General features: G+C 40.4%; 2 protein-coding genes across 3 annotated transcripts in view; both read left to right on the plus strand.

Moving 5' to 3' along the window:
- The window catches only part of bpnt1 (bisphosphate nucleotidase 1), a 68,844-nt gene that overhangs the window by 16,359 nt on the left and 28,118 nt on the right, over positions 1–24,367 (plus strand). For both annotated transcript variants that reach the window (XM_034162867.1, XM_034162868.1), the window contains exons 2-7: positions 53–56; positions 4,378–4,416; positions 15,163–15,284; positions 15,358–15,462; positions 15,561–15,668; positions 16,868–16,916. In XM_034162867.1, the coding sequence (XP_034018758.1) occupies positions 15,165–15,284; positions 15,358–15,462; positions 15,561–15,668; positions 16,868–16,916 (382 nt within the window). In that variant the 5' untranslated portion in view covers positions 53–56; positions 4,378–4,416; positions 15,163–15,164. The remainder of the gene's footprint in view (positions 1–52; positions 57–4,377; positions 4,417–15,162; positions 15,285–15,357; positions 15,463–15,560; positions 15,669–16,867; positions 16,917–24,367) is intronic.
- saysd1 (SAYSVFN motif domain containing 1) lies at positions 52–3,860 on the plus strand. Its single transcript, XM_034162870.1, has 2 exons — positions 52–237; positions 2,350–3,860. The coding sequence occupies exons 1-2, from the start codon at positions 88–90 to the stop codon at positions 2,671–2,673; spliced, it is 474 nt and encodes a 157-aa protein (XP_034018761.1). The 5' UTR covers positions 52–87; the 3' UTR covers positions 2,674–3,860.

The following is a 24,367-nucleotide window of genomic DNA, read 5'->3' on the forward strand; positions in this document are numbered from 1 at the left end:
GAAGTAAAACTCGCTCTTATGTTGTAGTGTTTGCGCGGGTGTGAAAGAAAAGCCGAGAATTAGCTGTTTAGTGACGGTTTTCCTGTAATGGAGAAGAAACTGGCAGAATTCAGAGCTCGAAAACGGGCTGAGAACGATGTTAGGAAGAAGGAGGAGCGACCCGCAGCAAAGTGCACAGCTCAGACACCGGCTGAGGTCCAGCTGCCACAGCACACAGATAACAGCTCAGAGAGCAGGGTAAGAACCAGAAAAGTTAACAAACGTTCTGTTTTTTTTCTGTTTTCTGGCGACACAAACAGACGAGAGGCTTTGTCTTTGTGAACGCTGCCTAGCGCCCCCTGGTGGTCATTGTGTGGCCGGTGAAAACGTGGACGAACTCGGTATAAACCTCATCGTTCCAGGCAGTGTTAGCTGTCAGGTGGGTGACAGAAGCAAGACACAATAAAAAACAGCTGATTTCAGTGGACAAGCATACAGCCTGAGCCTGTTTTCACCAGGCGGCCAGCCGCGGAAGTACAAATTCTCGCCTTTGGATTTGCCACTTTGCTGGAGGTGACCCATTACTGCTGTGTCACCACATCCTAGTATAGCTATGTGGCAAAAAATGAAAAGTTGATGGATTGATTCAGAAATATTAGTATCATTAGAAAGCTCCTGAAATTACCTTTCCAATGACACCAAGCTTATCTTGATATGACAAGTATTAAGGGAATTATGCTAATTTGAAGGATGCCAAATTAGCCCAATTTTCATTAACTTGACCAGTTACCATCGTGGCTGATTTGAAAACTTGCTTGGTAGATGATAGATTTTGCTCAAGTTTTACTCAAATATTGACAACAACATACAGAATAATACATCAAACTCTGAAGTCATATTTTACTTACCTTTAGAAGAAAAAGGATGTTTTGTAAGCTATCCCAGTCAATGCAAAACTTTGAAGTGGAACTCAGAGAAAATGGTACCTCCAAATCAATAGAAAATCATCATGGTGGCAGTAACATTGGGATTGTCCAACACCCTGAAACGATGTATGCATTCATTGGGTAGGTTTACACTCTGAGCAAAATCCAAAACGAAGCTGCTGCCCAAGTTCAGCATCGCTGAAGTGGGGAATTAACACATAGCTACCTAGTAGTGCAGACCAGCGGTCCATCCCCAGCTCTGAGTATCTCCTTCAGCCAAGTGAAACATCAGTAAACGCTGATTTTTCACCTGTTTGGGACCTGAGGCACCTGACAAGCCCTCAGTCATACAAGTTATGTCATTAGTTTATGTTCTCTCATGATGTAGTCACCATTTGTCTGACACAGGCATTTCAATGGTACCATATACCAAAGACATCCCGTTTTCACCTTAGATCACCAGTTAGTGTCCAATTTCACAACCTTACAGTTTGTGAGGTAGTGCCAGGACCTGAAATACTTGAACCTTTGTTCTAGCGTGGAGGCATCAACATCACCAAACACCACTGTGCAGGAACCAGGAACCACTTGAGTCTATAAACCCATCCCAGGTGTGTCTCACGCTAGCTTCATGTGCTATTGATGGTGCTTCTTATTCATGAATTCTGAACTACGAGTGCATTTTGTTCAAGTATTTTTGTTGTTGGAACAAAATGAAAATAAATGCTGGACACGCAGCTCATCCTTACCTGCTACTTCAGGAAAACTGTTAATGAGTTGCAGTAGTAGTGCCAGTAACTGCATTTTATAAAATGAAGTGGCTGCCATAACCGTCACACTTCGAATTTGGCTACAGTTATGGCAACTGTAACCCTAAATCTTGGGGCTATGCTTACAGCAGCCAATGTAATTGATGTTCTGTGAGTCTGTGCTGGTTGCTAACTCTTTGTTAGAATTGTGGTAAGTATCTGAGCTGCTGTGACTTGGTTAAACCAAGTTTAAATACACATATATAATTGCAGAATTATTATTTTGGGGAACTGAAGATGTGGATTGTTGGGAAGGGGGGAAAAATGTCTCTCCAGCATGGAATGAAAACAAACATGTCCGTTTGCGCGCTTGTTTTAGGAAATGCAAAGACTTCATAAGAACTAACAATGTAATTTTATTGCATTGTTTTTGTTGTTGAAATGTCAGAAATAGGTCAAATAAATGTTCATTATAAATAACTGAAGTGATTAATTATCAGGTAATCATTTCAGTTTTAGATGGTTGGAGGGGAAAAGCAAGTTAATTTGAAGACATGCTCTTCTGGGCAGAAATAAATTGTGATCTGTTGATTAGTCAGTAATGGAAATACTTAAATACAGTACTTTGTTGAAGAAAGATGTTTATTGAGATTCCATTGCCACAGTTGGACTGTGATCATGTGACTTGCCTGCAGGGCCGCAGTGACTGGCTGCTGGACAGCGCTGTGGGGAGGTGGCTCACTTCAAGGCCGTGTCTCTTCACAAACCTTATTTTGCTTAAAGTGCTGTTGTGGCTCGTTCTCCTCGGTCTGTTTGCTGAACTGGAGTTTGGCCTGCCCTTTTTTGTCATCTCCCTCTTCTACTGGCTCTATGAAGGACTCCGAAGCCCAGCTGCCCGTAGGTCTGGAGAACTGAGCGCGTATTCTGTCTTCAACCCAGGCTGTGAAGCGCTGCCGGGCACTCTGACCGCAGAGCAGCTAGAAGGAGAAATGGGCTACAGACCGCTGGCCAGTAGATAAAACTGACTGCATGTTGAGCAGATTTCCTTTTGTCTGTCTCTCTCACTCTCCAAAAATAAAAATTGTAGCCTGTGTAACTTATTAAAATGAGATTTATCGAATAACATCTTTATTTCAGTTTCTGTTTAATGGGTAAAAATCTTATTTAACTAAAGTAACAGCATAAATATTTTTTCATCCGGCATATTGAGAAACATTTATAATTCCACTAATATTTACTACCTTCTACAATGTATCAGATGAGGTTTTTTGGTATCAGTTTTAATACTGACCTGATTTTCTTTGCTGGCTGATATAGAAATGATTGGAAGACCAAAATAAAAAAAATGACAAGAATGAATCAGTAAACACATTTTATTTATTAAAAGGGGCAAAATAGGCATATGTATGCACACACACACTCATCTTCAACCGCTTATCCAAGATCAGGTCGCGGGGGCTGCAGCTGATCCTAGAAGTCACAGGGTGACAGGCAGGGTACACCCTTGACAGGATGCCTGTCTGTTGCAGGGCCATAAATAAATAAATATACATACACACGTGTGTGTTGAAAAAATTAGTCATTTTGAAGGTGAATTCAATGTGTAAAGTATGACATTTTTATTTACACATAGCCTGTTGCTCAGCAACAACACAAATTTCATTGTATTACATGATGACCGTTGCTTATCATGTGAAGCATTCTGTCATATTCATCAGACATGTTTCATTGTGTCTATTAATCAAAGAAACATTCTATCAAAAAAAAACTTTTTAGTTATCTAAACTAGTGAACAACATCATGGGACATAAAACCATTTTATAAATGTTTTAAAAGAAAAACAGTAGTTCAGACATCTGGCTTATGATAACGTCGTTTTGAAAAAAATATAGACTTCTAAAGTCCATGTAAACTATTATACTCATACAAGTAGTTGGATGGTGATGTGATTTTTGTAACTTTGCCTTTGTATTCTGCCACAGTGAAATTGACATGATGTGCTTGTCCTGTAAACTGAATTGTTTGGAATTTATAGTCATTTTTTTCTCCTTTTGTAATAGTTTGGGAGACATGGGGAAAAAGTGCATTTTTCTGGATGTCTTTTATTTCAATCAACTGTAAACAAAATTGTGGAATTCGGATGTGTTGAGGTTATAATTTTGGAACTAGGGTTATCTTCTTGAAGATAAAATGCAATTTTACTGGAGATGTGTGTGATTTTTAAGGATGACTGTCAGGACAATAATGGGCAAACAAGTTTAATCGCTGCTCCAGGTCACCTGAGGTCAGATGCAAAATGCCTCCACATCTGAAATAAGAACTTTAATTGCGTGGATTATTTGGTAAACTATGTGTGACTTTATCTTTCCCACTAGGGGGCGTGAGGATGCAGACACTATAGAACAAAACATGGACGGCACAAGGACCCGCCAGCGTAGAACGCGTTTGGTTTGTACACAAAGCAAGAGACGTAACTGAAGTACACTGCCGGCTTTGCTGATCGTCAGCTTGGTAAATAAGTACCCTTTGTGTTTCGAACGACCAAAAGCGTCGTAATTCGATATTTTTCGTCCTAATTAAGACTACGAGACATTAACCAGACTTTTTTAGTGTGAAAATACGATTGGTATGTCATGACATCACTACGTTGTCTTATAACGGGGTTGTTTTCTTGATCGTCATCTCGGCTCTTTGGTTAAAAGCGCTGTCACTTTGTACTTTCTGGATTCGATGTGAAAAGCTGCTTTTTTGCCTCGTCGTCGGTGAGTCTGTGCTGTTATTCGTACGTTACGGTCCGCTAGATATCACCGAGCCAGAACTGTGACGATGAAACCATGCTTGAAGAACATTGATGAAATGAAACTGAAAATATTTATTTTCATCTTCGATAATCACACAACAGGGAGGCGGACAGTTTAAATAAAGTCTGGGGCACTAGTAGAGAGACAAAGAGGAGGAAAAAAACAAAAACGCCGCCTCTGTCCACATCCAGTGGCGAAACTATCTTCAAGTGGATCCCTGTACCAGATTTGTACATTCGCTATCTGTGCATGCGCAAAAAAAAACAACCCACGTTTGTTCGATACTGATTTTACCCTTTCTGTGATTGAGAAAATTTATGGAGAAAAATAACCTGCCTGTTAACTAGAGGTGGGCGATACCAGGAATTTTGGTATTGATCCAATACTAGAGCCTGACCGATATGGATTTTTTGAGGGCGATAACGATATTTGGATGAAAAAAATGCCGGTAATCGATAAATCGGCTGATATGCCGATAGCCGATAAATCAGCCGATATTATTATTTTTTTTAATAAATAAAATGTTCTTTTTTGGACTTTTAACAAAAAAGGTATGAGCTAAAAGCTGAAGTTTTGTCCTCATATTGATTAACTTTATAACAGAGAAGAATTTTCAAGTTCAAAAAAAGCAATCAAGAATTAAACCTTTGTGAAATTAGCAAATACATATCCTTAAAAAGAGTTGTGAAATACATCTGATCTTACTACATAAACTGAGCTAATCAAACTGAGTTGAACTGAAACGGGAGAAATGTGGGGTGAATGTAATCACAGAGTTATTACAAACATCCTTATAAACTTACTTGTATGCTTTTGTCAGCTGATCAGTGCAGTGTGACGTCGAACTACGGGGGCGGTGATGAACACATTTAAGCAGGGGTGTAAGCAGCTCTCAGTTGAATTGAGTCAGAGCTCCATTTACTGGACAAACGGTGCAAGGACATTTTACATTGCCGACACAAACATTATTTCAATAACTGTTCTGTTTATGAGAAATTATCGGCCTTCTATCGGCGAAATTTCGGCCGATAGTGAGTACTTTGAAAAGGGCTTATATTGGCCGATAATATCGGCCGGGCTCTATCCAATACCAAGTAAATACAGGCCCAGTATCGCCGATATCGATACCAATGCTTTTTCATATTTAAGCTTCATAGATCCAAAGGATCCAAAACACCTAGGATAGAATTTCGCCAAACATTGTATGTGACAACAAAATACTTTATTATCACAATCAACATTTTTGTTTAAAAAATATCACTCAACACAAAACAAAATCTCCTGAGGTAGAGGGCTGTCAAACCACAATACAACAAAATTAACACACCACAACAAATACTGTAAACAGTTTCAATCTTAATCTTTTTCAAGTCGAACAGTACAATAAAATAATACAAAAAATAAGGAATTTCTTCCCTTCAGTGCACTTCTCAACGTTGTTTCTTAAAGAGTGTAAAAAAAAATAGAACTCGAAGCAAATTAAAACAACCTTCTGAGGTTAGAGAGCTGACAAACCACAATAGAGAAAAACTAACACACCACAACAAATATTGTAAACAGTTTCAAACTTATTTTTTGTTTCAAGTTGAATAATACAATAAAATAATACAAAGAATAAGGAATTTCCTCTCTTCAGTGCACTTCTGGATTTAAACAAAATAAAAACATTAAGTGAAAATTAAATAAAGAAAGTATAAATAAAGAAAGAAGGAGCACTGCTCTTACAGAGAGTGAACTTTGATGAATCTGTGTGCGCAGCAGTCAGTGCCTGCGGGAGAGAAAAAAGTTTGAGTATCGAACTTTTTACACGAGGATCGTTCAATATCAATACCAGTGTTGGTATCGATATTATCGATATTAGGATCGATCCGCCCACCTCTACTGTTAACCTGATTTTGGTCTCCACACAGAAAGGGGTAAACACAAATCTGGTACGGGGGTAATGTCAGTCCGTGAAACCAGGGCATTCCCTCTCACCAGAAAAAAAATAAAATATCCCCCTCTTTTTTCTGCATTCTAAGACAATTTGGGGAGCGAAATACTGACTCTAGTTTTGTTTTTACTTCACCGTTTTTATTTTAATCACTGGAACTCTAATAAGCCTTATCAGCATCACCAGTATGCATGCGCGGCACGCGCTTCAGGTTGGCAGCTATCGGGACAAACAAAGCCATGTGAGCAGCTGTCAGTTATGGAAATGTATTGCATTCATTGGATTATAAAAAAAAGTGACTACTCTCGTAATTCAAAAAAAATCTCATAATTACGACATCAGGATCTCGTAAGTACGAGATCAGCGGTCAATTTTTTTTTTTTAATCCAGTGAATGCAATACGAGGTCTGTCCATAAAGTATCGTACCCTTTTATTTTTTTTTTAAAACTATATGGATTTGAGTCATATGTTTTCACGTCAGACAAGCTTGAACCCTCGTGCGCATGCGTGAGTTTTTCCACGCCTGTCAGTGACGTCATTCGCCTGTGAGCACACCTTGTGGAAGGAGTGGTCCCGCCCCGTCGTCGGATTTTCATTGTCTGGAAATGGCGGAATGATTTGGGTTTTTTTTCCATCAGAATTTTTTCAGAAGCTGTTAGAGACTGGCACCTGGAAACCATTCGAAAAATTTATCTGGCTTTCGGTGAAAATTTTACGGGCTTCACAAGAATAAGGACTATTACTACAGCTTTAAGGATGGCCCACAATGGCGCTCGCCGCGCTCCGAGCCACGATGACAGGCACGAACCACCGGATTATTTCTAAACGGATGGCTGTGTGGAGCTGGGACCATCGTGTGCACTTTCTCTGGTTATCACAAGAGCTGGACATCAACCATTTTCCGGCAGATTTCACTTTTAACAAGAGATTTTGTCATGGAAAGCCGCGCGGAGGCTTTGTGCGTCACGACCGATTCACTGTTCGAACGAGACAAAGAACGCCTCCATTTTGGCGTGTCAGAGGACAAGTTGGGACATGCCCAGCTCTCCACAATTTCTCTTATAACTCACTCGACTGGTAAGCATTGAAAGCCGAGATAGGCATGTCGCAACTTGTCCTCTGACACGTGAATCAAATCCATATAGTTAAAAAAAAAAAAAAAAAAGGTACGATACTTTATGGACAGTCCTCGTATGCTGACGTAACAACACAGTCCACTGTACTCGGAAACATTTATTATGCTTACTTTTGATGAGAATTGCCATTTACCGCATGCAGTAGTGCGCGATATTACGTTTATTACGTGTGTGCCGTCAAGCACGTGCATTTGTTTGTCCCGATGCCTTCCTGTCAGCCCCAGTGCACCCGAGATGCTGAAAATACTTATTTGGCACGTAGCAGCATTCATCAATCAACCTTTGTTTATGCAAGACCTTTCCCATTTTTTGTCAAACCTTTGTTAGCAGCTCGGGGGAGATCTGCCACTGTATACACAGGTTGTGTCCCAATTCAGGGTCCGCAACTTTCTAAAGTCCATGTCCTACAAAACTCTACAGACTGAGGCTGGAAAAGCATTTGAAATAAGACCATCTAATCCCACGGAGCACTTTGCGTTGCGTCATTGTGGCTGTGTCCCAAATCAGCAGCTGCACACTTCATAAGTGGCATAAAGGCTGAAGAATTTTGTGGCACACAGATTTTCAAAGGGACACAGCTGCTGTTAACCCCTGCCCCAGCTGGTCATAGCAGTAACCCAAAGTTCAGTCATGATTTTCAGTACGTTAGGCAGTGCAGTCTCGTTTGAGTGCGGGCGCTAAAGGGTTAAAATATGACGCAATAATCCTACTTCTGGGGACGGGCCTCGTCTGTCCCCATCAGAAACACGACACTTTCTCTTGAGTTTTTGGGCAAATTACACGGCAAACAAAGTGAAAATGCAAAGAAAAGTGAAAATGCGATGTTTATGACTCAGAGCTCAAACATGTCGAGGTAATTGTGCAGGTGAGAGACCACAGCTACTCTGTCAAGGTGTACAGGGTAACACTTCCCGATACAACCTCTCCCATTTGCCTTGTCTTCCCTTTTCTATGGAGCTAAATCCAGGCCAAAAGTTTTGTAATCTGAAAATAAAAAAGATTGAAAAAATAAATTTTGAAAGTGAAAATTCAATGTTTGTTCTTGAATTTTATAATCATTTAAAAAGTATTATCAAAATAAGTGTAAGATATATATTTTTCAGTTTAAATCAATTTTTGATTCAGCTCTGTAATTGTTTTGATCAAATAATTTATTTTCATTCATATTTGTTTTTTTCATCTTCAGATCTTTTTTTCACTTTTAGATCTTATTTTTTCAGTTTCAAACTTTTGGCCTGTTCTGGCGTGGGAGGGCTTGGCTTCGATTGAGAGGGGCGTGGAATTATGAGTGACAGGAGAGCAATCCGTCCTCACACATGATGTTGCTTTCAGGAAATGTGGGTACTTTGATAATGACTCTGCTCCCATCTCCATCGTGGATTACTATGTGGCTTTCGCGTGAAAGAAAATAGAGAAAATGAAAGCTTCTTACGAGGCTTTAAACCCTCGAGATAAAGCTGTTTATTGTGATCGATGTGTAGCAGTTGGTTCAGTGGATCCGTATGTTGTACCGGATAGTGAATTTAATGACGATGTAACAAAGCGGCCGGCAGTTTCACAGCGTAAACTTAATATGACCAGAACCAAGCAGACTACACATAAATCCAAAGCCGCCTGGAAGAGCGGTGTGAAGAAGCCTCACCGTTACAGGCCCGGCACTGAGGCGCTGAGAGAGATCCACCGCTACCAGAAATCCACCGAGCTGCTGATCCACAAGCTGCGACGCTCCGCCACTGGAAAAACACCTCTGTTGGAAGCCTTAAGGACAAGTTGGAACATGTCCTGCTGTTAAACAATTTCTCATATACTCACTCCACTGAAAGCCATCAAAAGCCGCCTGGATTTTACAAATGGTTATCAACACGGAGGTGTTTTTCCTGTGCCGCCGCACCGCGCCGGCTGCATCCTGACGCGTGGACCCGTCTGCACGTCTTTCATTAAAAAAATCTCCTTTAACAGTGGAATATCCGGATAAAATGCTGAAACCGACTTCTTCTGAAACTTCTCTGTTCTCTCACCACGTCCTGGATCAATAGAGCCTGAAATGTGGAGGTTTTCAGCTTGAAACAGGCTGACGACGGCGCCTGGGACCGCTACGTGACGTCCCGCTCCGTGGGAAGGCCTTAAAGCGACAGTATCACCTCAAAATCTCTCATCAGCCGTTAAAATTTTCACCGAAAACCAGCTTAATTTTTTGAACCGTGTCCACTTCGATGTGCCTCACAGGTTTAGAACAAATTTTGATCAAACAAAGCGCCATTCTCTCAGCAACTTCTCAGGCAAAGGAATTCCGACGAGGGGCTGGACGACTCCTCCCACAAGGAGTGCTCACAGGCGAATGACGTCACCGACAGGTGTGGAAAAAGTCACGCATGCGCACGAGGGTTCAAGCATGTCTGACGTAAAAACATATGAATGAAATCCATAGTTTTTGAAAAAAATAAAAAGGACCTATACTTTATTGACAGCCCTCGTATTGTCACCATGACGATATATGCCGACGTTCAAAGGCTCTGGCGCATATCGTCCCAAGTGACAATATACATACAGACAATCAATGCACATATTGTCGCTGGTCATCAGAGCAAGAAGTAAAATGTGATGTTTAACTATGAATTGTTTTTTTTTCCCCTCTGTCTCACACACACACACACACACACACACACACACTTGCTCTCATTCGTCTGTCAAGGACGTAATAAAATCATTGGCATTTACAACCCCATTGAAGTTGGGATGTTGTGTAAAATATAAATAAAAACAGAATACAATGATTTGAAAATCCTTTTCAACCTACAGTGAGGAAAATAAGTAGTTGAACACCCTGCGATTTTGCAAGTTCTCCCACTTAGAAATCATGGAGGGGTCTGAAATTTTCATCTTAGGTGCATTTCCACTGTGAGAGACATAATCTAAAGTATGTTCCTGCTGCAAATAAGTATTTCAACACCTGTGAAAATCAATGTTAATATTTGGTACCTTTGGTGCCTTTGTTTGCAATTACAGAGGTCAAATGTTTCCTGTAGTTCTTGACCACGTTTTCACACACTGCAGCAGGGATTTTGGTCCACTCCTCCATACAGATCTTCTCTAGGTTTTTCAGGTTTGGAGTTTCAGCTCCCTCCAAAGATTTTCTATTGAGTTCATGTCTGGAGACTGGCCAGGCCACTCCAGGACCTTGAAATGCTTTTTACGGAGCCCCTCCTTAGTTGCCCTGGCTGTGTGTTTGGGGTCATTGTCATGCTGGAAGACCCAGCCATGACCCATCTTCAATGCTCTTGTTTTTTTTTCCCCCTCTGTCTCACACACACACACACACACACACACACACACACACACACACACACACACACACACACACACACACACACACACACACACACACACTTGCTCTCATTCGTCTGTCAAGGACGTAATAAAATCATTGGCATTTACAACCCCAATGAAGTTGGGATGTTGTGTAAAATATAAATAAAAACAGAATACAATGATTTGAAAATCCTTTTCAACCTACAGTGAGGAAAATAAGTATTTGAACACCCTGCGATTTTGCAAGTTCTCCCACTTAGAAATCATGGAGGGGTCTGAAATTTTCATCTTAGCTGCATGTCCACTGTGAGAGACATAATCTGAAAAAAAAAAAAAATCCGGAAATCACAATGTATGATTTTTTTAAATAATTTATTTGTATGTTACTGCTGCAAATAAGTATTTGAACACCTGTGAAAATCAGTGTTAATATTTGGTACAGTAGCCTTTATTTGCAATTACAGAGGACAAACGTTTCCTGTAGTTTTTCACCAGGTTTTCACACACTGCAGCAGGGATTTTGGTCCACTCATCCATACAGATCTCCCTCCAAAGATTTTCTATTGAGTTCAGGTCTGGAGACTGGCCAGGCCACTCCAGGACCTTGAAATGCTTCTGACGGAGCCCATCCTTGGTTGCCCTGGTGTTTGGGGTCATTGTCATGCTGGAAGACCCAGCCATGACCCATCTTCAGTGCTCTTACTGAGGGAAGGAGGTTGTTTGCCAAAATCTCACAATACATGACCCCATCCATCCTCCCTTCAATACAGTGCAGTCGTCCTGTCCCCTTTGCAGAAGAGCACCCCCAGAGTATGATGTTTCCACCCCCATGCTTCACGGTCGGGATGGTTTTCTTGGGGTTGTTCTCATCCTCTAAACATGGTAAGTGGAGCTGATTCCAAAAAGCTCTATTCTGGTCTCATCTGACCACATGACCTTCTCCCATGCCTCCTCTGGATCATCCATATGGTCACTGGTGAACTTCAAATGGGTCTGGATATGTGCTGGCTTGAGCAGGGGGACCTTGCTGCCCTGCAGGATTTTAAACCATGACAGTATCATGTGTTACTAATGTAATCTTTGTGACTGTGGGTGCAGCTCTCTTCAGGTCATTGACCAGGTCTTCCTGTGTAGTTCTGAGCTTTCTCAGAATCATCCTTACCCCACAAAGTGAGATCTTGCATGGAATCCCAGACCGAGGGAGATTGACAGTCATCTTGTGTTTCTTCTACTTTCTAATAAATAATCATAACAGTTGTCTTCTACCAAGCTGCTTGCCTGTTTTCCTGTAGTCCATCCCAGCCTTGTGCAGGTCTACAGTTCCTGGTGTCCTTAGACAGCTCTTTGATCTTGGCTATGGTGTACAGGTTGGAGTGTGATTGATTGAGTGTGTGAACAGGTGTCTTTTATACAGGTAACAAGTTCAAACAGGTGCAATTAATACAGGGAAAGAGTGCAGAATAAGAGGGCTTCTTAAAGAAAAATTAACAGGTCTGTGTGAGTCAGAATTCTGGTTGGTAGGTGTTCAAATACTTATTTGCAGCAGCAACATACAAATAAATTATTAAAAAAATCATACATTGTGATTTCCGGATTTTTTTGATTTTTTTGATTATGTCTCTCACAGTGGACATGCACCTAAGATGAAAATTTCAGACCCCTCCATGATTTCTGAGTGGGAGAACTTGCAAAATTGCAGGGTGTTCAAATACTTATTTTCCTCACTGTATATTCAATTTAATACACCACAAAGACGAGATATTTAATGTTCAAACTGATAAACTTGGTTGTTTTTTTGTGCAAATATTTGCTCATTTTGAAATGGATCCCTGCAACACATTTCAAAAAAGTTGGGACGGGGCAACAAAAGACTGGGAAAGTTGATGAATGCTCAAAGAACACCTGTTTGGAAACAGTTGAGTGTCATGATTGGGTATAAAAGGAGCATCCCCAAAAGGCTCAGCTGTTCACAAGCTAAGATGGGGTGAGGATCACCACTTTGTGAACAACTGCGTGAAAAATTAGTCCAACAGTTTAAGAACAATGTGTCTCAGCGTTCAGTTGCAAGGAATTTAGGGATTCCTAATTCAGAGAATCTGGAGAACTTTCTACACATAAGCGCAAAGGCCAAATACCGTCATTGAATGCCTGTGATCTGTGATCCCTCAGGCAGCACTGCATTAACAATCGACATCATCGTGTAAAGGATCTTACCGTGTGGGCTCAGGAACACTCCAGAAAACCATTGTCATTTAACACAGTTTGTTGCAACATCTACAAGTACAAGTTAAAACTCTACCATGCAGAGCGAAATCCATACATGAACTACATCCAGAAACGCCGCCGCCTTCTCTGGGTCTGAGCTCATTTGAAATGGACAGACGCAAAGTGGGAAAGTGTGCTGTGGTCTGATGAGTCCACATTTCAAATTGTTTTGGAAATCATGGACATTGTGTCCTCCAGACAAAAGAGGAAAAAGACCATCCAGATTGTTACCAGTGCAAAGTTCAAAGGCCAGGATCTGTGATGGTATGGGGGTGTGTTAGTGCCCATGACATGAGCAACTTACACATCTGTGATGGCACCATCAATGCTGAAAGGTACATCCAGGTTTTGGAGCAACACATGCTACCATCCAAGCAACGTCTTTTTCAGGGACGTCCCTGCTTATTTTAGCAAGAAAATGCCAAGCCACATTCTGCACGTGTTACAACAGAGTGGCTTCGTAGTAAAAGAGTGCGTTTACTAGACTGGCCTGCCTGCAATCCAGACCTGTCGCCCATTGAAAATGTGTGGCGCATTGAGAAGCGCAAAATACGACAACGGAGACCCCGGACTGTTGAACAACTGAAGTCATACATCAAGCAAGAATGGGAAAGAATTCCAGCTGCAAAGCTTCAACAGTTAGTGTCCTCAGTTCCCAAACGCTTATTAAGTGTTGTTAGAAGGAAAGGTGGTGTAACACAGTGGTAAACATATCACTGTCCCAGCTTTTTTGAAACATGTTGCAGGCATCCATTTTAAAATTAGCAAATATTTGCACAAAAACAATAAAGTTTATCAGTTTGAACATTAAATATCTTGTCTTTGTGGTGTATTCAACTGAATATAGGTAGAAGGGGATTTTCAAATCATTGTATTCTGTTTTTATTTACATTTTACACAATGTCCCAACTTCATTGGAATTGCAGTTGTATTTATTTATTTATTTATCTGTATTCTCCCCAATAAATAATGGACCTGATTTGTTGTGATGTTTAACAATGAATTGTTTTTTTCTCTGTTTCACGCACACTCACTCGCTCTCATTATGTCCACCAAGGACGTAATAAAATCATTGGTATTTATTTATCTGTATTCTCCCCAATAAATAATGGACCTGATTTATTAAATGATATTTTTTTTTTTCTCTGTCTCACCCACACTCACTCGCTCTCATTACGTCCACCAAGAACGTAATAAAATCACCGGCATTTATTCATTTGCCTGTCTCTCCACAGGATTATGCCATAACTACTGCACAGATTTTTACGAAATTTGCACCACAGATTATTAGGCCAAGAAAGACTCCAATAAATTTTGGAGGTGATGCAGATTCGGATTGGCAACATCAGAAATCTCCGATGGCCAGCGACAGCACACATTTAAACAGGTGGTTTTTTGCTGTGAAGTTCTATTAAGCGTGCATAATATTGTGCGCAGATCTAATTCGTGCAAGTGTCAAGGCTCCTGTGTTAACCCCCAAAACATGAATCAGTTGCAAATTGTGTATTATCCGCAAACCGTTAATTGCAAAATGTGAATAGTGAAAAATATCTCCCTTAACATGAACGCAGGTCTCGCAGTACATGAATATCATTCATTATATATATATATATATATATATATATATATATATATATATATATACATTTTTTTCAGTTTAAGTAGTTTACAGATTTCAGTTTACGGATCAAGGAAATCTTGGTCACAAACCGTATCACTGCCAAAAAAAAACTGGGGCGGGAGTTCACTACAGGTGGTGAGGTGAGCCTAGAGCGGCTCGCTTGTGGTGTGAAGCGCCTGGCTCCGCTGGGGGACAGCAGCAGTTGAGGAGTTTGACTGGGGATGTAGACCTGTCAAACGCTAATGTAGGTGTCAAACTCAGGGAGAACAGAAACCTCCCCCGGAGACTCCGGTGAAGTTAGAAAGAGATTTGAAGTTCACAGCTCAATATGCAGTCTGAGCATTAAATGTTCAACTTAGTAATAACTGCTGGGTATCGGGTCACACCTGGCCTTGGTATTGTGAATGAATGTGCACACTAAAACGATGTTTGTGTATGTTAGTCATGTCTGTGAGTCCTGCTGTGGTTATGCGGCTGGTGGCTTCTGCCTACTCAGTGGCAGAAAAGGCCGGAGCCATCGTGAGGAAGGTCCTTCACAGCGGAGAACTTGGCATTGTGGAAAAGGTGAGATGCATGTGCAGCTGGTGCATGAGCTGGTTTGGATGTGTTTATGATTGCTCTCTGTTCCCACACACAGACGGGGGTTAATGATCTGCAGACACTTGCAGACAGGTTAGCACAGCAGAGCATTTGTGCATCACTGTCCAAGAGGTTTCCCAAAATTACCATCATCGGAGAGGAGGTAATCTGTGTCTGTCAGGGGCCTGCAGTCACCCCTTCAAGATTATAATGGCGTTACATTGTAAGGGCTAGAGTTTGTGCTCGTCTTTGTTCACACAGGAGCTCCCAGCTGAGGATGTGAGGGAAGACCTCATTGAGAGCGTCCAGGCAGAAGAAATCCTCCAGAAGAGCTGTCCAGCAGAATACAGCAGCCTGAAAGAGGAGGAGGTAAAAGCCAGTAGCTCCACAACCACAGTGCATGCTTTTAACAGCAAGTACTCTCAGGGCCATAAATATATGGACAGTGATACAGTTTGACACTTTGCACTCTGTGCACCACCACAGTGGAGTTTAAATGATTCAAACACTTAACTTTTGGAAGTTTTATGATTAGACAAATAATTTTACAACATAATTGGAGGATGTTTAAATTTTGAGCCCTGTTTAACCCTTCATTGGCCACCTACCTCAGTGTAGCTAAGGGATGGCCATCATACATTTTGTGTATGCCATGGTATACCGAGGCTGGATTGTAAGTGTCGTTCAGACACTTTCAGTGGTACAGATTAGGTCAACAGTTGGCTGTGGGCCCATGGACTGAACAATTCATTTTATTTATGTAGTGCCAAATTCAAATTTAAATCAGTCCAAGACACTTCACGAGGGTAAGGTCTAACCTCATCAAAATGCACAACTGCTTTGACTTCACTGTAACTCTGTATGGAGATTTATGCAGTTAAAGTAAGTCCATTCGGCTTCTCCCCTGTTTTCACTTGGGGTCACCACAGCAGGATCTGCACGTTTGGTACAAGATTTAAAAGCATTTCGCTATGACAATAAATCTGTATTTTCTGCTGTTATTTAAACTGTGCAATTAATCTGCAGTTCATATGCGTGCTGACCTGGGGGGGGAGCAGTACAGCTCACAGATCAGCTGTGATCCACTTATAAAAATGGCTGCGATTCTTAAATGGCTTGTGTTGTTAAACCCTTTGGTCATCACTCGAAGTCGGTGCTGGAAGTCAACACTGCCAGAGCTTCATGATTGTTCAAGGTGCCCACAGTGGATCCAGTACAGATCTGCATTTGGATTTGGCACAAGTTTTACACTGAATTCCCTTCCTGATGCCACTCTAGCCTCTGGTCTTCCCATGCGGTCTGTGATCTGACAGTAGCAGATGCACACAGAGCAGAACCGCTGCTCCATTGTGGTGCTGTACAGATGCACAATTACAAAAATGGTGTCTCTGTCCAAATACTGGTGGACCTAACTGTTTAATAAGGGGAGGAAATAAGAAAATGCTGAAACATGGCATCTAAACTGGAATGTTGGTGAAGGAGTAGACAGTGATGCATGAATACTCTGTATTGTGGCTAATGTTCACGTGTGCATGTAGTTCCTCTGAATGTTTGTTTCTGAATCTCAGCTAGTTGTGTGGGTTGATCCCCTTGATGGCACAAAGGAGTATACTGAAGGTAGGCTCTTCAAATATGTATTACTTTTTTAAATATTGTTTTCTATAAATTTGGCTCTATAGATCACAGAGTTTGTGGTGACAGGATTTAACATTTTAATCTACAAGTTCCAACTGCAACAAAACACTTATTTTCACAGAAAATATTATGCAAAGTTTCATGTTTAGACACAGACAGAATTAGGTGTGTCTGTGTGGTCACAGCATATTAGAGTTGAAAGTAAATATGACTTCATGGCAGGCCTGGCGCCAGAAAAAAAATATTAAGGGGGCGATGAGTTTATTATATTATTATTATAGTAGAAAAATAAGACCAACCTGTTTTCAGGCCCAAACATTTGTTTGAGAAATAAAAATAGAATGTTTTCCTATAAATAATTATGATGGCTTTTAGAACTAACAAATTTAATTTTAACGGTCAACCTACGAGGTTGGACACATAAGAAATTATTAATAGTGACTGACCAGTATTTCACAGTTCCTCTGATCGCGCCTCTTCGTCCTGGCACCGCGCCACTGTCGCGCCTTTTTCCACTCACACCTCACTGCAGGTATCTTTTTCCGAGTGAAGAACACAGTTATGGGTAGTTGTTGGCGCTCTTTTTTCTTCTGGGCGAGAAGATTCTTATAAACAGACACGCAGAACACAATGCGCGTGCTCTCCCTTCACGGTGCCGCAACAGGTGTCCCATCATCTCGACAGAACACCGGCCTGCTTGATGAGGACGCTGAGCACAATGTGCTGTAAAAAAAAAAAAAAAAAAAAGCATGCAAAATTGGACTAAAAAAAATCCACAAAACTGCGAGGCACTATATTTTCCAGTATTTCTTTTTCTTTCTTTTTTATTTTTATTTTTGATAACCCTGGTTGATGACGTGAGGGGGCGTCGCCCCCAAACGCCCCCTCGTGGCGCCGGGTCCGCTTCATGGTGCAGACTTTCAGCATTGGTTTGTGGGTCATTACATGTAAATTGGATGAACAGCATCAGAATGATATATAGTCACTGATTTAGAGTAGACCAAACACAACTGGGCACTTATTCCATGAGCTGTTTGTTATCCAACAATTAAGTCAGCAGATAAAAGGTCTGGAGTCCTGGGCTTACATTTGCTGTGGAGTTCATTGATTATGGTAAATCTATACTTTAGTTAAGTCATGCTCGGCAGACATGGCAAGATTCTGCATGGAGGAGGCTCGTGAGGGAAATCACCATGGCTCCTCTGACAACTGATGGACTAATGGTGCCCAAACACGCCTCTGTATGAAGTCCGAACCACCTAACCTAGGTTTGGGTTTTTATTAAATCCTATTTTTGGGGACTGCGCGGTTGTTCTCCTAACGGTTTACTTTATTGTGGACATTATGAATTGCGTATTTTTTCCATTAATCATACATTAGTATGATTCTGCTGTGCGAGATGATTTAAAGTTCATCAGAAAATGGACGGCGACGCAACTTTTAAAAACTTTTTAAAATCATCGTTTATAAAGAAAAGCTAAAATTCCAGTAAGTTTTTGATCTTATGTTTCAAAATCTGTCTGGTAAAAATTTACTTCACATGGTCTCCATGCAAACTGTAGCTTGCTAAATCTGCATTTTATGGTTCTTCTGGATACAGGCTTTCTGAAGTTTTGGGGTGAAAAAATCAGAAACATAATGGCAGATTTCTGGATACAGGCTTTCTGAAGTTTTGGGGTGAAAAAATCAGAAACATAATGGCAGATTTCACAATTTTGAAAAGAGGGGGCAGCTTGACTTGTGATGACGGCGTGAAGAACAAGTTTAGATGGCAGTAGTTAGAGGAAAAAGACAAGAATGACCTTTTTTGTCTTCCTATGTCAGGAAAGCAAACCAGGGAGGTAAGAAGATATTCTTATTTGATTATCACTTGCATTATGCATAAGATGACAATCGTTGGCATTAATATATTTTTTATATCTGTTAGGGTCTAGCCCAGGGGTGGCCAAGTTCGGTCATTCTGTTAATCACCAGAATGCATCTGAGATTTCAAATGTTTCTGGGGGAGGACCCCCAGACTCCCCCACCAGGGGCTTTGGGCCTTTGGCCCTTGCCAAAAATTTTCATGATTTGTTTTATTTTTTATTTTTATCCCGTTTGCTTTCAACTCTGCTATGCTGTGATAGCAACAAACATATAAATATATACTCAACAAAAATATAAATTTAACACTTTTGTTTTCACTTGTATTTTTCACCAGTTATTAAACAAAAAGGATTATTTCTGTAAAAATGTTCACACATTTGTTAAAAATCCATCTTCATGTGTACTACAAGTCAAGTCTGGGAGCATCTGCCGATGCTGCGCTTTGCTGCATCCACAAAACCACACAACCACCTTGGGTCCTAGATGGCAACCACCCAGACAGACACTTGGTCCATTAGTGTTTCATCCAGAGATGGGTGTGGTATCTGTTCTGGAAACCCTCGCGTCCTGTGCACCGGCAACATTTCCTGTATGTTTGTTTTGTGAATTGTTTTGTAATTTATGTCTGTAATATGGCCCAAGCAGAGGGTCACCCCTTTGAGTCTGGTCTGCTTGAGGTTTCTTCCTCAGAGGGAGTTTTTACTTACCACTGTGTCCTGTGTGCTTGCTCTGGGGTTTGGTAAGGTTAGACCTTATTTGTGTGAAACGCCTTGAGGCAACTTTGTTGTGATTTGGTGCTATATAAATGAAAATAAATTGAAATTGAAAAAATAGTGCTCAACTGGACCAACTGAGTACTACATTAATCCATCCTCCTGGCAGGTGTGGCGTATTAAAGTGCTGATTCAACAGCAAGATAATTGCACAGATGCGCCATGGACTGGTCACAGTAACCCGCCACACAGCCACTGACTCCTACAGGTGATTTCACAAATGAACTCATCCCACCTACTCAAAGTGATGTTAATCAGTGAAATCACCTGCTGGAGTCAGTGGCTGCAAAGAAAACCTGCACCCTCTTGGCCCTTTCTGGAATACTTTGGACACCACTGCATTAATACATACAGAAGTGGAGTGTGACTGGCTCAATGTGTGATGAAAAAACCCTGAACACACCTCTCTCTGCGCCCGAACCACTTAAGCTAACAGGCTAAGCTTGGTTTGGGTGTTTATTAAATCCTACTTTTGGGGACTGTGCGGCAGTGCTCCTCAAGGTTTTGTTTGGTGTGGACATTAAAAGTTATGAGACACTTATTTTCTCAGTAATAGTACATTAAAGGCACCTAAGGGATCAGGCTACCGATAGCTGCAACAAATGCTAATGCTGTTCAATATACCTGGAGCCCTCCCTGTACAGTTGTCATGGAGGAGGAAACTATCTTTTGTGACCAAAAACTGTTTTTATTTTTTCATTTGTTTTTTGTACCAAGCTGTAAACTTGTTTATTTCTGTTCTAAAGTTGAACATTTTAACAATGAGTTAAATGAGAATGTGCTCTGTTTGGCAGCCAGCCTCAAGTGACCAGTCAAGGAACTGCAACTTTTTCTTTGTCTGGTAGGGCTTCATCTCATCCATGCAAACTAAGGTTTTACCTGAAACAGTTTGCAACAGTTTTCATTTTACCAAGGTGTATTTCTGACATCCCTGGATTGACATACCAAATGTCCCAAGGAATCCTGCCATGGGAAATGTTTGTTTATTTTTGGATTGAATAGTGGGCATCGTGATCTCCCCCTCCTTTCTGAGGTTGTACTTTCTGATAATTAATCCAATGGTCCACTTGATGTATTAAAGATATTATGTTTGGTCTTATTTGAATTCTGAAAGATAGGACAATAAATATTCACTTATTGCTATATATTAAGTAGTACAAACAGTACAGCTCAAATGGCTTACCCCCACCCCTTAAAAATTAATAACTTTTCAGACTATCTCATTTACATAAGCCATTCTTCATGTGAATTTTGTGATGCAGTATTCATCGGTTACGTTCCTTAGACTCAACCTATTTTGATAAAGTGCACACTTGAATATGTAGTAATTGGTATATTTGGCCCTGCGACAGACTGGCGTCCCGTCCTGGGTGTACCCCGCCTCACGCCCTATGACTGCTGGGATAGGCTCCAGCCCCCCCGCAACCCTTAATTGGACTAAGCGGTAGAAGATGAATGAATGAATGGTATATTTGGGTGGGAGAATTACATAAAAATATGTACAACAAAGAAAAAAAAATCAGGCACCATCCACTGTTTTTTTTTTTTTTTGCAGAAGGCACTGAAGCTAGATGTCAACAGATGCTTAAGACATCTAGTTTAACACACAAAAACCAAGTGAGGTTAAGATGTACCAAATGTAAACAGAATATAGTGTTATCTTTCCTCCCTACCCTTATTTTAGTGACATTTATATGTATTCTACTTGATCCTTTGGCTGTAGGACTTGCAAATGTTTTCCTCCTGTAGTACATGCTTATGTTTTCCCATCATACCTATGGACAAATTATAAGCTTCAAGAAAATTAGAAATACATTGTACGAGGATAAAATTGCCCTCTGTGAAAAGGTAATCTTTGCTCAAACAAGAGTAATGATGGAAACATTTTTTTACGTCATTTGGCTCTTTCTCAATCTAACATTCATAAAAGTCAATAAATCTTATCAAAATACCAGATTCTTTGCAGTCATTCCATGAGACAGCTGATCGAGGTCCAGGTGTCATTTGGATCTCTCACTTGTCTGGCAGCTGGAATGTCTTTATGTTGATCGCTTGTTCCATACTTGATGCCTGCAAGATTCTGTATGGATTCATTGATGTTTGCGCGTGCTGGCGTCGTAAGGACGCACATCAGGCGTTGAGTTTTAAACATTTCCTTTACCTCTCGTGAGGCCTCCATGTGTCTTCACACTTCTTATCAAAACTTTTTTAGTGATGAGCTCTGTAGACAGCGCTGCCCAGTACCTGTCACTTCTTATCACTACATGGAATCCTTCCATAAATTTCTGATAGACATCAGGATGCGTTTCTGGCAGCATCCACGAAAGTACTCATATGTGTTTTAGCTGTAAATCAAATGGGACCTCAGTTGTTGACAGGTGAGAGTAGGAGGACACAAATGCGAGGCTCACACAAACAGCTGTTGTCATAAATCGGGTTTAATGTGGAAAACGTGGGTTGGTACACAAAAAGACAGTCCAAAAAGCTCAGCAGCAGTACCAGGATCATATGGCTAGTCGTGGTCGGGTCAGGCAGGCAGTAGGTCGAAAACACGGTGAAGCTGGCAATACAAAACACAAGATCAAGAGCTGGAGAGAAGGCACAGGGCGCATCAATCTGGCGAGGAACAAACACAGACAGTGAGCATAAATACCCCCAGAAGCCAATCAGCAAATCCAGGACAGGTGTGCAAGGAAGGAACAAGAAACAGGGCGTGGCCAGAGACAGAGAGTGAGACAGCCACAGACACACCCCAACCAGAAAAGGAATACAAAGCAAAGCATACATGAACAAAAGGAAGATAACAAAACCGGCCAAAAACAACACAGACAACCCACCCAGCCGTCAATCCCTGACAGTTGTGATGATACTGTGTGCATGTCAGGAGTTGTTCAGTAGTAACACAAAGGTGGGGGTGATTTCTTGGAAATCTTATGCCTGTAATCTAAAAAATGTGAAATAAACCGTATTTCCCATGCTAGGATTCCTTAGGACTTTTAGTATGTCATTCTAGGGATATTCATAGAAACGTAGTGTGGTAAAACAAAAACACAAAAGTTTACAGCTTACTCATGCTCTTCTTGCACATGCTCCACTTCTTTGGCCATTTACAAGTGTTTTTTCAGTAAATGAAAAATGTTTTGAAAGTCAATGAGTAACTGCTAAATAATCATGATTTAAATTTTTGCGAAGTAATTATGGTTATTTTATTTTATAACCATTATCCAAGCAGTCCTTCAGAGGTGATTAATGGGTAGATATGGTATCAAGGAGAGTAATGTGGAAGGAATACAAGGACACATGGTGGTGGAATGAAGATGTTTAGGACAGTACAAGAAGAAAGAGGTTGGTGAAAAAGAATTGTGATAGAGAGATGAAGAAAATAGGTCTACAAGGAGATGCACCAAAAGATAAAAGAAAAGTGACAAAGGCTAAGGAAAAGGTATATAGTTTCCACAATGGGGTTTACCAAGTTATAAAAAATATGGGCCGGCTTTTTTCAAAAATGATTCCAAACAGTTGTGATGTTAGTGTTTGGTACACTACTGTATGCCTCAAACTTACTGCCTCCGAAAACCGTGTTTTCTCTTTTGTCACACCAGTGTCATGATCTTTTTTTTTTTTCTGTTATCAGGTGAAATTGGCAAAAGTTTTGTTGCAGCTGAAAAATATTGTCTTTATCAGATACTCAGAGATATTGTTACTAATTTCCTTTTAATATTGACAAATGATGCCATCCTAAATTTTAGAAGTCTTCCAATAAGAGCAAACTTAACCTTTTGTTCTGTTGTAATCAACAGATCCTCCGGAAGGCTGAAATCGTCTTGTCCATGTCAGGTCATGTTCTTTTAGGAGAGTTGTCTCTGCTTCCTTTAGGACGCCATTATGCGTCCCCGGCGTGTAGAACCAACCGGTTTTTAAAGTCATTTATACCTTCAGCAATTTGACTTTTAAATCCTCCGTAGGTCTGCCATGTTTTTATTTATTTATTTATTCTTGCTACTCATTTTAACTTCTTAAGTCTGTTTTATTTGTTTTTATTAGTTTTATTGTTGTTATATAGTTTTTTTTTCTTAAACAGACTGCTCAAATGAAACTAACCCTTGTGGGATTAATAAAGTTGTTGATTGATTGATTGATTATATAACACATTTTCCATAACATTTCTTCATAATGTAACACAAATGATCTAAATTTTAATTGGTTTATGGTTCTTTAACTATTTATTAATAATACATATATGGGCAAAAAAAAAAAAAAAAAAAACCTTGAAAGCTATGGTTTTTAGGTTTACAACATCAAGAAATGACAACCAAATTGTCCTAAACAATGGCTTCTGAGTTATATGGAAGTGTTTTTGACAGTAAATGTTTGCTCTTCTGATAGACCAGGACCCTCTCAGAATAGAGGTCCTTTTGATTCCTTTCACAATGTTGTTGACAGATGGTAATTATTTGGAAATATGTAGTGTTCGTAGACATTGTAGTGTCTGCAGATATGAAATGCATTCCAATTTCCAAGATCCATAGCAAAAAATCCATGTACTCTTGTGCTGTAATATTACAGGATTCATAAATGGACATACTGAACAGCAAGAAAATGTGGTATTTACATAGATATATTACACTTTAAAAATGGCCTCTGTGCAGCATTAATGGACACCTCACTGTGGAAAAAGGAGACACAAAGTTGAACACTATGGAAGGAGAAAAAGACTTGTAGTCTGCTAGACTAGAGACAGCTGGAAAGCATGTGCAGCAGGTTAGGGTTAAAGGGTGCAGATGGAAATGTGCT

This window comes from Thalassophryne amazonica, chromosome 21 (genome assembly GCF_902500255.1).
Source record: "Thalassophryne amazonica chromosome 21, fThaAma1.1, whole genome shotgun sequence".
Lineage (NCBI taxonomy): Eukaryota > Metazoa > Chordata > Actinopteri > Batrachoidiformes > Batrachoididae > Thalassophryne > Thalassophryne amazonica.